This window comes from Leucoraja erinacea, unplaced genomic scaffold (genome assembly GCF_028641065.1).
Source record: "Leucoraja erinacea ecotype New England unplaced genomic scaffold, Leri_hhj_1 Leri_340S, whole genome shotgun sequence".
Lineage (NCBI taxonomy): Eukaryota > Metazoa > Chordata > Chondrichthyes > Rajiformes > Rajidae > Leucoraja > Leucoraja erinaceus.
In genome coordinates, this window is record NW_026576241.1 from 108,897 (window position 1) to 123,576 (window position 14,680).

The 14,680-nt window shown below is 46.4% G+C and overlaps 1 protein-coding gene across 2 annotated transcripts in view; it reads right to left on the reverse strand.

Annotated features, from left to right (window-relative positions):
• Window positions 1-12,050, reverse strand: part of nxf1b (nuclear RNA export factor 1b) — a 103,967-nt gene extending 91,917 nt beyond the window's left edge. Inside the window, exons 1-2 of one of the 2 annotated variants that reach the window (XM_055630343.1) lie at window positions 11,979-12,043; window positions 1,624-1,722 (exon numbers count right to left, since the gene is read on the reverse strand). In XM_055630343.1, coding sequence (XP_055486318.1) covers window positions 1,624-1,722; window positions 11,979-12,006 — 127 coding nt within the window. In that variant the 5' untranslated portion in view covers window positions 12,007-12,043. Of the gene's footprint in view, window positions 1-1,623; window positions 1,723-11,978 lie in introns of both variants that reach the window. The other variant, XM_055630345.1, reaches the window with a different exon arrangement.
• Between the last annotated feature and the right edge of the window lie 2,630 nt (window positions 12,051-14,680).

Genomic DNA, 14,680 nt, shown 5'->3' on the forward strand with positions numbered 1-14,680 from the left:
AAGATCCCCCCCTTATCCTTAAACTGTGACCCCTTGTTCTGGACTTCCCCAACATCGGGAACAATCTTCCTTCATTTAGCCTGTCCAACCCCTTAAAAATGTTGTTCAAGAAGGAAATGCTGATGCTGGAAAATCGAAGGTACACAAAAAAGCTGGAGAAAGAATTTTGTAAGTTTCTATAAGATCTCCCCTCAATCTTCTAAATTCTAGCGAGCACAAGCCGAGTCTATCCAGTCTTTCTTCATATGAAAGTCCTGACATCCCAGGAATCAGTCTGGTGAACCTTCTCTGCACTCCCTCTCTGGCAAGAATGTCTTTCCTCAGATTAGGAGACCAAAAGGAGTACCTTCCTGAAGTAGTTCCTCAGGTTTTAAGTATTTCCTTAGATACACACAAAATGCTGGAGTTACTCAGCGGGCAAGGCAGCATTTCTGGAGAAAATGGACAGGACAGGTTTCAGGTCGGGATTGTCATCAGACCTTTCTACACTTCCTTATTTCTCACTTTTTTACAAGTTACAAGCCTGAAAAAGTGACCGGAAATGCTATGATGAAAATAAAGTGTGGAAAAGAAGCAAGTCAGTTTGATAAAAGTTTGGATAATCTTTCATAATTCAACAGGATAGAAATGTTAAAACATAAATGCCAGCTTATTTAGCTTCCCATCTGAAATATCATTGTTCCAACAAGTGGCCGGAAATGTTAGTCACAGATTTATTTAGCATGTCATCACTGATCAACTGAACTCTGCAACTTGCATTCCTTTGCCAGCACACTTTATTTTCTTGTGCTCAATGAGAGCAGCACAGTCCAAGTTCCTACACTGCTCCGAAATTGCACTCGGGAACAGTCAATTTTTATAGATTTTGACCCTTGAAATTGTGCACGATTTCTAATTTCTTATCAATAACAATACGCCCTCAAAATGCGAATATAAAAGCAATAAGTAAAACTGCATGCTATTTAATCCTTTATTTAATTTTCAGTAAGGCTGACCATCAAGAACCTTGCAGTGTGCGTCAAGGAACACCTATCAGGAACATGGAGAGGGAGAATATATATGCATACACTTGAAGTTGAAGAAGTCAATATTTATACCACTGCCCAAGCAAAATATGAGGCGCTGTTCCTCCAATTTGCGCTGGGCCTCACTCTGGCAGTGGAGGAGGCCCAGGACAGAAAGGTCAGTCTGGGAAGGGGAGTTAAAGTGTGTAGCCATCGGAATATTAGGTAGGTTTAGGCAGACCGAGCGGAGATGTTCAACGAACCATCGCCAAGTCCGCGCTTGGTCTTGCCGATATACAGAAGACCACACCTGGAACAGCAGATACAGTAGATGAAGTTGGAGGACCCTGTGCCTCACCTGACAAGACTGTCAGGAACTGTCAGTATGACCTTTGTCACACTGCAACTTCCACAAGCACAGAAACAAGTCATATCTCCTATCATGTCTATTCCAGATATCAATACTTATCTATATTGTCCAATGGAGAACAAAATATATTCAGGGAATGTAATTGATGCAGTGAAGGTGTGAAGCTATCTCCACCGGCACGGCTTACTGCTTCTAACCCTTCTCACATTACTTCCTGCCTTTGTCCACTTGATTTACTTTTCTTCTTACCTCCATATCTGTCTCCTTTCTCCTTTCTCCAATTCCATCTTCCTTGATCTGTTCCTTTCCCCTGGAATTGATAATTCACGGATCCTGATCTCTGGGGGGCTGAAGAGAGCCAGGGAAGCAATTTAGTCTCAAATAGTTTAGGTTCAGTTCAGGGTTGAATGGGAACTACTACACATGGATGGTACTGTTCCTACTATAAAGGAAAGCTGAAATAGAAAACACACACAAGCTTATTGTGAATGTTGAATCTGATGCAGGGTGCACTCTCTGTGGATTGTGCAGTTACTACACCTCTATTTACACCCACTTAAGATCAACTTTGCTAAATCTGAACCAGTTTTACATTTAATGATTTCCAGGGGGGGGGTTCACCCCTCCAAATGAGGCCAAAAGCTTTAAAACTCCAAAAAGTACTTATTGAAACCTTTCACTAATATCTTATCACTGGCCACATTGAAAATAAAATCTAAAACTTTAGCTGCAAATTATTTTTTACTTTGCAAACATTTTCTGAAGTCCTCAAAGCTGCTAAAGAATAATAGATAACAAAAATCAATTTTAGTCAGCTGCAAGCAGCAAACAGTGGGAGAAAATTCCTTAATGTGTTTAAATTAGGAACAGAATTGCCCCCCGTTGCTGCAACTGTTGCATTTATCTGAAGATGGACACAAAAGACTTCAGAGGGTGTAGAAGGATCTAATCGACCTATTCCTTTTCTCCAGCGATGCTATTCTGCCTGACTGCACCGTATGCTTATCTTCAGTCTAAACCAGCATGTGCAGTTCCTTCCTACACTGTTTAATTTTTCTATTCAGTTCAGGCCTGGAAATCTCTACTCAGTAAGTGTGACATTGGGTTTATTGAGAATACGATAATTATCAAAAAGGCTGCCTGGAATTTAAAATAAAATCAAGAATTTGAAAATGCTGGAAATATTTTCACCTAATACTCAATGTTGTGGAATGAACCTGGGAATTCAGCATAGATGGAGAGGAAACCCAGTAAAATCAACAAAGATCTGCGTAAAAAACAAATAAAGGATGCACATTTCAGAGTACACTACATGACCAGTTGGTGAATAAATGTAGCAAAGTTCATCAAACATATCTGATGTTGTCAGATTTTGTAACGTGATAATCTGCTGCAAAGATCTCCAAATTTCAGAACCCTTCAACTTCCCTTCGACAATTACCCAAGGTTTCACGACAAGCTAACTAATTCTCTGTGCTGGTAGACATTGGGGTATGAGTTAGCGCTCCTTTAGGAATAATCATCCATCTGTTTGAACACATCCATCGCAAAGACTCGCGACCTGGTGTTAAGACAACCTTTCTCTCAACGTCAGCAAGACAAAGGAGATTGTGATCGACTTCAGGAAGCTCATATCCTGGTATGTATTGACAACATTGAAGGAGTAAATAAATATCACCAGCATGGACCACCCATATCAAAGCAATGGTCTTCATTAAAATGCTCGGGAAGTTCAGCATGTCCCCAACAACTCTCACCAACTTCTACAGATGTGCCGTAGGAAGCATTTTATCCAAGAAATAGCAGAGAATTATAGTCGCAGCCCAGACCATCACACACACAACTTAATTTACATTTCACGCTGCCAGGACAAGGCCACCTGCATAATCAAGGAAAAGTCTCACCCCGGTCAACCTTTCTCATCATGCAGAAGGTGTGAAAGGCACACCTCCAAATTCAGGGACAGCTGTCATCAGGCAACTGAACCATCCTCTCAACAAGTAGAGAGCGGTCCTGAGCTACCAACTGCCTGATTGGAGACCCTCGGACTTTACCTTGCATGAAACGTTATTCTTTTTGTCATGTATCTGCACACTGGATAGCTCGATTGCAATCATGTATAGATTTTCCGCTGACTGGTTAGCACACAACAAAAGATTTTCACTGTACCTCAGTACACGTGACAATAAACTAAATTACCACCCCACAGTCTTTCCAGGTGCGTCAGAGGTTCACCTGCACCTCCTCCAACCTCATCTATTGCACCCGCTGCTCTAGGTGTCAGCTGCTCCACATCGGTGAGACCAAGCGTAGGCTTGGTGATCGCTTCGCCCAACACCTCCGCTCGGTTCGCAATAACCAACCTGATCTCCCGGTGGCTCAGCACTTCAACTTCCCCTCCCATTCCAAATCTGACCTTTCTGTCCTGGGCGTCCTCCATGGCCAGAGAGTGGCCCACCGTAAATTAGAGGCACAGCACCTCATATTTCGCTTGGGTAGTTTACACCCCGGCAGTATGAACATTGACTACCAATTTCAGGTAGTCCTTGCTTTCTCCCTTCCCCTCCCCTTCTCAGCTCTCCCACAGCCCCGTTTCCGCCTTTTCCTTTCTTCTCCCCCCCCCCCCCCCCCCCCCCCCCCACATCAGTCTGAAGAAGGGTCCGGCTTTTTTTCGACCTCAACCCTTATTTTCTTCGCTCTATAGATGCTGCCTCACCCGCTGAGTTTCTCCAGCATTTTTGTCTACCTCACACCAAAGCTATATTTCATCCAAATCATTACTGTAAATAACCAAACAACCGTAGCACTGATCTCTGTGGCACATAATTTCTTATTTCACATCCAGTCTGAAAAACAAATTCCCCCACCACCCTACCCTTCAAGCCTATTTGGTATCCAAATGGCTTGCTCAGCCAGGAACCCATATAATCCAATCTTTCAGGCTAGCCTACCAGATAGTACTTTATCAGGACCTTGTTAAAGACCAGGTAGACAATGTCTACTGCACTACCATCAATCTTCTTGGTTACTTCTTCAAAGAACAAAGCCATCACCATCTGCCTGAATTTGGAATGATATAGGACATGGGGGTATTGCAGAATTTTGGCATGAAAACAATTCCACAGGACGTACATTTCCCTACTCACTCTTAGCCAAACATGCCTTTCAAAAGGATTGTATCTTTTCTGACCCTGCCTATAAAGGTTTCATATTGTCTTTGAAGTTCATGAGACTTTTAAAGCCTTCACATTGCTTTGTGCGCCACCAGAAGTACTCGCTGTGCTTAATGTAACTTCCAATATTTCTCACTTTTTATTAAAAAAAAGCATTCTCGCTGCTAGCAGTTTTTTCTTACATTTCTGGATTACTGGGTAACTGATAAGAACACCTTACTGCCCATTGCTTCTCAAAGTAATGGCAGCCCTACTCCAACAACTATTGTGGGTGGAGGATTGCAACCTTCAAGTGTCTCGACGAATGCAATCAACAATCAAATAAGATCAAATAGAACAAGTTGTCCTTCAACTTTAGGCTGTGCACGCCATACGCAAGAAGAACTATTGTCGGGCTGCTGCTGTGTTGGCAGTTCCAGCATTCGTAATCAATGATAATGAACAGATGACCATGCAACCTCAAAAAGGATAGTGCTGCCTTTTAATTATTCAAAGATGCAAGTTCAGCTGGGTGGCTCAACAGAAATAAGCGAGAAATGTTTCTGTTATATCATACTGAGCAAGGCAGTGGAAGCTGATGGGTTTGCACCCTGGTACCCATTGCTTGCACCACATAGACATGACATTGAGCTCCCTAGGCATTACTGAGCACACAATCGATGATTGGTCATAGAGTCATACATACAGCATGGAAACAGACCCATCAGCCCAACTTGCCCACGCCGATCAACCCACCTGTCTGCGTTTGGCCCATATCCCTCTAAACCTATCCTATCCATGTACCTGTTCAAATATATTTTAAATGTTGTGATAGTCCGAGCCTCAACTACCTCCTCTGGCAGCTCGTTCCATACACCCACCACCCTTTGTAAAATTTGCCTTGGGTTCATATTAAATCTTCCCCCCTTCACCCAAAACCTATTGGGCCTGTCCAAGGACTAGTTTTAACGGAATTCACCTACGACAGCACGTACAACAAGCAAAAATTGTTGCCACTGTCGCCGAAAATGTTTCAACGTTGAAAACTTTGTGGCAGTCGCCCAAAAAATCGCCTAGTTGGGACAGGCCCATATGTCCACAGATTCTTGCTTCCCCTACTCATGGTAAAAGTCTGTGCATTTACCATGTCTAATACCCTCAAGAAGATCACCCCTCATCCTCCTGCTCTCCGTGGAATAAAGTTCTAGTTCCCTCAAGCCCTGGCAACATCTTCATAAATCCTCTCTGTACCCTTCCCAGCTTCGATTTTAGTTTATTGTCACGTGTCATGTATGGGCGGCGCTGACTTTTAAACACCGCGGAGCCTGGGATCTCTCGCCGATATCGCCAGTGTCAGAGCTCCGACCAGTGGACTACGGGAGCCACGGTCTCTGGTAGGAAGCTGCCGTTCCAGACACTCCAAGCCGCTGAGAGCGTTCTTCCGACGCTGGAGCTCTTTCATCCGGCGAGAGGGTCTGAAACATCGGGCTGCCGACGCAACGACTGCGGAGGGCTCAATAGGCCCGACCATGGGTGAACAAGAGGAAGAGGACTGGACTTTGCTGCCTTCCCTCACTGTGGGAACCATTGTGGGGGGATGTTTTTATGTTTAATGTTAAATTCTTTAATGTTGTGTTTTATTTTTATTAGTGTGCTGCAATGGCAACGCAAATTTCACTACACCAATTGGTGACAATAAATGTCCTTTGTGTACCAAGGTACAGTGAAAAGCTTTTGCAGTGTGCTAACCAGTCAGCGGAACAACAATGCATGACAACTTAACAACATATTTCCTATGACAGGCAACACAATACTCCAAATATGGCCTCACTCAATGTTGGAAACTCCCAGCCATTGCAAAGGGTTAGGGTTAATGAGGGTCAAAATTGCAGTTTGTAACCTCAGCTCACCTTTCTAGCACGTGAAAACATTAAGAGAAGGCCACTTAGTAATGGTGGAAAAGTGCATGTTAGATGCTCATTATTTTGACACCAGTGTGTATAAATATTACCAGTCAACTGAAAGTCCCCCATGTTGTCAGGCCACACACAGCATCTTGTCAGTGAGCCCAAATGGTTATTTGTCCTTTACATGAAACAAAGTTACAACCATTCCTACATGCACTCTTCAAATCAGATATTACTACCCAGGTTAGGAACTGTCTCTTGCCTGCTCTGGAATTACAATAAAATATACAAATTGCTGGAGCATCAGCGGGTCAGGCAGCATTTCAGGCGAACACAAAAGGTGACATTTGCGGTCGGGACCCTTCTTCGGACTCACTGCACCTATAAACAAGTTATCCAATATCACATACAAGGGGGGGTGGGGGTCCACACAAACATCGACCTTCCTGAACTGTTTAAATGAACGAGGTTATAATGAGGGTATTTTAATTTTCGACCTGCCGGGCGGTTTATATGATGTTCCATCACACGGTAAAGCATATTATAGTTGTACAGGCAGCACCCGTAGTCAGGATCGAACACAGGTCTCTGACGCTGTAAGGCAGCGACACTACTGCTGCGCCCTACGAGTCATTTATTTTTAGGATGAATGAAACCCATGATAAACTCTTTTCTCTAGAGATGCTGCCTGTCTCGCCGAGTTACTCCAGCATTTTGTATCTATCTTTGGTTTAAACCAGCATCTGCAGTTCCTTCCCACACACGAATTCTTCAGGGTTGCCATGAAATCTGAAACAATAAGGCCCCTCTTCTTTCCGTCTCACAAATCCACTGCACTCACAAAAATAAACTGATCCAAACTTGCTGAAAGCACGCGTGTTGTATTATAACGGTTTTATTTAGAACCCGATGAATGGATACCAAGCTTTTTCATCTAGATTGCTGTCCCAATAGCAAGCACTCAATGCTCTAAACTGTTCAAAAAACTGGTTTATCAGCTCCAGTCTCTAGCAAAACCCTCTTCTTCACCCATAAACGTTCCACAAGTCGCAACAATAACATGACCGCTTAGGTCAATAATACTTTTCAGGCACAAAGTTTGAACTAGACCACAAAACTGCAATTTGAAGGAGAAACTCACCATCTTGGGCAAATGCACACTTCGTCATTCCAACACACTGAGTGCAATCTTGCCCACTAAATACATCTAAATGTGCTTGTTCATATGCACACTCTATTGGGTGGAGGAGGCATTAACTAAAGATACAATTCAAGGCTTGTTAATGAGAGATCCCAGCTGCTCACAATGTAGGACAGGACAGCACAGACTCACAGCGCCAGAGACCCAGGTTCGATCCTGACCATGTCGGTGTGTGGAGTTTGCACATTCTCCCTGTGACTGCGTGGGTTTCCTCCTGGTGCTCCGGTTCCAAAGTCCACATCCTTCCACATCCCAAAATCGTTCATTGGTCCCCTGTAAATGACCCAGAGTGTTGGGAGATGATGGGAAAGTGGGATAACATTGAACGTGTGTGAACAGATGAGCAGTGGTCAACAATGGACTTGGTGGTCCGAAGGAGGGTTTTGAGCCAAAACGTCACCTATTCCTTTTCTCCAGAGATGCTGTCTGACCTGCTAAGTTACTCCATCATTTTGTGTCGATCTTTGGCGATCCGAAGGGCCTGTTTTCATGTTGCCCATCATACCATCAGCGATTTGTATTCAAAATCAAGTGTGATGTATCCAAGTTCAACGCTGAAGTAACGTTGGGTGGCAGAGGGTTGGAGAGAGGTTTCAAGGATACACAAATGCCTAACTGAAGGGCTGAGGGCTCTGCAAATAATATAAAACCTGGAAAAAAAGTGGCCATCCAATTTGGGGGGAAAAAGACAAAAGTATTTTATCACATCATGAGATTGGTGGTGAACTGAAAACACTGAAACTTAAAACCCAGCAAGCAATTCCAGGAGCATACATATAGGCAGGCAGGCCCATGGTGAGGTCGCCAAGAACAGTGTGTACAACATGTTCTCCCTATTTAAAGAAGGATATTGAGACAGTAAGATGAGGGCTCTCCAGATTGATTCTTGGTTTGGGCGATTTGTCTGCCTAGATGAGATGAAGCAGAACGAGTATATCACACTGTGCTGCATTTGAAGGTTTAGGTTTGTTTACAGATACAGCACAGTCCACTGACTCCGCACCAACCAATGATCCACAAACATTAAAACTACCCTACACACATACACTAGGGCCAATTTTTTTTACATTTGCGCCTACAAATCTGTAGACTGTGGGAGGAAACAGATTTCGAAGAAAACAAACACCTAGGTAACGGTGAAAACATACAAATTCCGTACAGTCAGCACCCGTAGTCAGGATAAAACTTGGGTCCCTGGTGCTGTAAAGCTTTACCGCTGCGCCAACTTTTGAGGTTGAGAGATAATTTTATTAAAGCAAATAAAAATTCTTAATGGGCTTGAAAGCATGGATACACTGGTCGGAGAGCTACCTCGCAGTGCCAGAGACCAGAGTTTGATCATTTCCCCGGATGTTGTATATGTGGAGTTTGCACGTTTGCCATGTGATATTTACTCCAGGTGTTCCAAATTCATCATATGAAGAAAGACTGGATAGACTCGGCTTGTACACGCTAGAATTTAGAAGATTGAAGGGGGATCCTATAGAAACTTACAAAATTCTTAAGGGGTTGGACAGGCTGGATGCAGGAAGATTATTCCCGATGTTGGGGAAGTCCAGAACTAGGGGTCACAGTTTAAGGATAAGAGGGAAGTCTTTTAGGGCCGAGATGAGAAAATCATTTTTTTACACAGAGAGTGGTGAATCTGTGGAATTCTCTGCCACATAAGGTAGTTGAGGCCAGTTCATTGGCTATATTTAAGAGGGAGTTAGATGTGGCCCTTGTGGCTAAAGGGATCAGGGGGTATGGAGAGAAGACAGGTACAGGATACTGAGTTGGATGATCAGCCATGATCATATTGAATGGTGCAGGCTCGAAGAGCCGAATGGCCTACTCCTGCACCTATTTTCTATGTTTCTATCCATTATCCCAAAAGATGCGCAGGTTTACAGGTTAATTTGCCTCTGTAAATGTATAGGCAGTGGATGAGAAGGGATATTCATGTGATAGGAGCAGAATTACACCATTCAGCCCATCAAATCTACTCTGCCACTCAATCATGGCTGATCTATCTTTCCCTTAAACCCATTCTCCTGCCTTCTTCACCCCATAACCCCTGACAGCCATACTAATCAAGAATCTATCCTTAAAAATATCCATCGACTTGGCCTCCACAGCTTTCTGTTGCCATGAATTCCACAGATTCGCCACTCTCTGACAAAATAAATTCCTCCTTATCTCCTTCCTAATGAAATGGCCTTTAATTCTGAGGCTATGACCTCTGGCCCTAGACCAGTGGTTCCCAACCTTTTTTTGGCCATGCCCCACCTAATCACCTCTAAAATCCTGATGCCCCCCCCCCCCATGTGGTGATATATAATTCTTATCATTTAAAAAGTGAACTCCGTTTCAGCTGAAGAAGCTTAAAACGCCAATACCTTGGTTGTAATAACTACACAATAAAGACCCTTTTTACCCAAAAAAAATTATTTACTCAAAATAACATCTGAAACATAAACTACATATGTTTACCTGATGGAAAATCCTAAAAAATAAAAATCGAAAATTTGGACCCAGACCTCCTCAGTCGCGCTTAATTGCCCCCCTTAAAAATCAAATTGCCCCCCTGTGGGGCGTACGCCCCACGTTGGGAACCACTGCCCTAGACTCTCCCACTAGAGGAAACAACCTCTCCACATCCACACTATCCAGGCCTTTCATTATTCAGTAAGTTTGGAATGAGATTCCCCCCTCATCCTTCTAAACTCCAGCAAATACAGGCCCAGTGCCGTCAAATGCTCATATGTTAAGCCAATCATTCCTGGGATCATTCTCGTAAACCTCCTCTCCAGCGGCAGGCCATCTTTCGGAAGCATTTCAGTGCTTAATTCTCCACAGAATAATTGCAGGAATAATTTGATATAAAACGGTAACTCAACACTCTGTTGTTATTAAGTCCAAAATTCACAAAAGCATGTTGAACCCAATTGATTGCCACTGAACAGAGTATCATTATTTCAAACACAAGGTTTGACTTTTCATCCCCCCCCCCTCATTCTAGGGAGATTAGGATGTTATTACTGTTTGGCAATGTAGGATATATTTGGTATTAAATACAAATTTAGGTTACAACATTCAATGTTAGAGAGATAAACTGCATCAAAAGAGACTGCCCATTCATAATTACTATTGACAGGGTCAACATTATTATGTCACAAACAAATGCAGTTGGTCAGTAATCTACAAGTACATATTGGTATCCGTAGGAGACATTCTCAAAGAAAAGTGAACAAAAATGGCCACTCTGCATGGCTGACAACTATACCAGCATGGAATGTCAGCTAATCAGTTTTTCAGCTTTGAAAATTGGTAAAACAAAATAAAGCCTTATCCACACCACATTGCAATCCATCAAAAATCAACATTTTCAAGCACTTTTCCCTCTTGTACATTGAAAATATTACTTAGAATGTATACAAGTTAAATTGTAATCATGCAAATAACAAAAAAGTTAATGTCTGTATTTTGTTGTTCAGATGGTGAAACAACCAATTTCTTTGAAAAAGTGTCTCGACCCGAAACGTCGCCCATTCCTTCTTTCCAGAGATGCTGCCTGTCCAGTTGAATTGCTCCAGCATTTTGTGTCCATCCTCGGACAACAGGAAGTGGTGGGTATATGGAATGAGCTACCAAAGGAGGTGGTTGATGCAGGTACAACTACAACATTTAGAAGACATTTGGAATGGTACACGCAAACACTCACACTTGGCTCGCACAAATGACTATATTTGCAAAAACCCATCAGACTGCCCAAATTGATTGCTCTGCCTTAGGAATCAGAGCCAGCCAGGTCAAAAGGGGGAAGAGGAGAGAGGAGAGGCTGGGGGGGGAGAGGGACGGGAGGGGGGGGAGAGCGGAGGGGGGGGAGAGAGGAGGGGGAGAGAGGAGAGAGGAGGGGGAGAGGAGAGGAGAGAGGAGGGGAGGGGGGGAAGAGAAGGAAGCAGGAGAGAGAGAGGGGGGGGGGGGAGAGAGGGGGGGTAGGAGAGGAGGGGGACGAATAATGCATTTCGTTGTCTCTGTACTGTACACTGACAATGACAATTAAAATTGAATCTGAATCTGAGAGGGGGGGGGAGAGGATGGGGGGGGGGAGAGGAGGGTAGTGGAGAGAAGAGAAGGGGGGGGGGGGAGAGTAGTGGGTGGAGGAGGGGGGGGTGAGTGTGTGTGTGGGGGAAGAGGTGTGTGTGTGGGTGTTGTGTGAGTGTGTGTGTGAAAAGAGTGTGTTGGGCCCGTTGGGCACGACGAGACTCTCGTGCGCAGAGCCGCCCGCAGAGATCTCTCCACCTCCCCCCCCCCCCCGTGAGCCCGGGCCTCTCCCTCTATGCCGTTCCCTCCCCGTCTTACCGCTGTAGTGCCGCCCGTCCTCCGCCATTGCCTCCCTCCTTCCTCCGCTCGCTCCGTGCTGTCGGGTCGGGTCGGGGGCGGTGCCGTGCGGCGCGCAGCAGAGTGGGCGGGTTTGACGAGCTCGAGATCTCGCTCCACGAAAGAACGCGCCGCCGCTGATGCTGGTCGGGCGGGGGCCGCGGGAGCGCGCGCGCGGACAATGGGGCGGGCGGGCACGCGCTTCCTTTCACTCTCTCACAAAACAACCCTCGCGCCAGACAACGGCCGCTCGCCGCGCGCAACTCGCCCCCCCATTCCCTCCCTCGCGCATGCGCGCAGACCCCCCTCATTTGTTCCGTCTCCCCCCCCTTCCCTCCGCGCATGCGCGCAAACCCTCACTCTGTCCCCCCAGCTCCCTCCGCGCATGCGCGATCGGCGTTAATTTTTTTCTCCCTCGATCCCCCTGACGCCGCGCATGCGCAGAAGCCCTTGTTTGTTTCGCTCTCTCTCTCTCCCTCTCTCTCTCTCTCTCGCCGCACATGCGCACAGGCTCTCCTCCTGCTCCCTCCCGCCGCACATGCGCACAGGCTCTCCTTCTGCTCCCTCACGCCGCACATGCGCACAACCACCACCTCCATCCTGCCGCCCTCACGCCGCACATGCGAACAGGCTCTCCTTCTGCTCCTCACACCGCAATGCGCACACTCTCTCCTTCTGCTCCTCACGCAGAGAATGCGCACAAGCTCCATTCTGCCTCCTACACCGCACATGCGAACACAGGCTCTCCTTCTGCTCCCTCACGCCGCACATGCGCACAACCCTCCATTCTGCCTCCTCACGCCGCACATGCGCACAACCCTCCATTCTGCCTCCTCTCGCCGCACATGCGCACACGCCTTCATAGAGGCACAGACTATGTCTCTATTGACCAGAGCAGGTGAGCTATTTCCTGGTCTATCCACAAGGTTATATTAAAACCCATTTCCGAAGGTCTCATATCCATTAAGCAATTTACAAATTTACAGCACAACAATCCTGGAAAGAAGGGAAGAAAAATATTTTTTTCACACATCCTTGGACGCTTTTAAAACATGCAAATAGAAAACATACAAAATAGAAGGTAGACAAAAAGGGGGGGGGTGGGATGGAGAGGGGGGGACTCATTGAGGAGGGACAGATCTTTAGATCTGACAGATGAGAGTGATTGCGTACAGTTTTGGTATCCAATAGTGAGGAAGGCTCAGCCGAAGCCATAGAGGGAGTGCAGGAGAAGGGTTCACCCAGACTGAGAGCATGGGAGTGTCGGAAGTCTTATGAAGAAAGCACGGGAGAGAACTCCTCCTTTAGAGCACCTCTCTAGCCTTCTAGAAGATCCTGAGAGGGGATCTGATAGAAAAAGGAACAAAATTCTATAAAGGATTGGACTCCCTAGATGCACCCCTCCCCCTGTCCCGATCCTTGGAAGGCAAGTCCAGATTTCAAGAGGTCACAGCTCTAAGGATAAGGGGGGGAAATCTTTAATCAAACGAGGAAGAGAGAAGAACTTTTTTCACGCAGAGAGGGGTGAATCTATGGAGCTCTCTGCCACAGAGGGCAGTTGAGGCCAGTTCATTGGCTATATTTAAGGGGGAGTTAGATGGGGCCCTTGTGGCGAAGGGGATCAGGGGGTATGGAGAGAAGGCAGGTACGGGTTACTGAGTTGGATGATCAGCCATGATAAGAGGAAAGGAGCGGAGCAGGCTCGAAGGGGCCGAAGGCCTCTATCCTGGAACTAATTTCTATGTTTCTATGGGAAGAAGCCCCGCAGAGTGCCGACAGCACTCAACATAGTGCGAAGAAGTTTCAGGAGGGAGAAGGCGAGAGAGGGGGGGAGAGACTTACTGCAGCATAAGTAGAAAGCAGAGTGCGGGCTGGACATGGGTGAAAGGCTCAGCGAAGGGTACCCTGCGCAGAGAATTTTATGGAGCCGGCAGACTCCACTGCGCCGGAGGAAGTCCTGGGGAGAGGGCTGTCAATCTGAAAAGTGAAGGGAAAGGTGGAAGGGGAAAAAGGCGAGAGAGAGAGAAGAGAGACGGGGGAGAGAGAGAGAGGGAAGGAAGGAGAGAGAGAGAGAGAAGGGGAGAAGAGAGATGGGAGAGAGAGGAGAGAGAACGGGGAGGAGGGGAGAGAGGGAGAGGAGAGGAGGAGAGCCAGAGAGAAGGAGGGGGAGAGGGAGACAAGAGGGAGAGAGCAGGAGAGGAGGAGAGGGAGAGAGAGGGTAGGAGAGCAGGGAGGGGAAGAGAGGAGAGAGAGGGGAGGGGAGAGAGAGAGGAAAGGAGGGAAAGGGAGAGGGGAGAGAACGGAGAGAGGAGGGGATGGGGGAGAGGGAAGAGAAGGGGGGGGGGGAGGAGCGAGAGGAGAGGGGGGGAGGGAGAAGGGAGGGAGAGCGAGAGAGGGAGAAAGGGGAGAGGAGAGAGGGGAGAGAGAGGAAAGAGAGAGAGGGACGAGAGGAACGGGGAGAAAGAGGGAGAGAGAGAGGGGGAGAGGGAGGAGAGGAGGAAGAGGAGAGAGGGGAGAGAGGAGAAAGAGAGAAGAGAGAGAGGAGGAGGAGAGAGAAAGAGAAGAGAAGAGAGAGTGGAGAGGGAGACGCAGAGAGAGGGCGAAAAAGAGGGGAGAGAGGAGGAGGAGGGAGAGCGGGGTTATGAGAGGAGGGAGGAGGAGAGGGGGAGGAGAGGGAGGGAGAA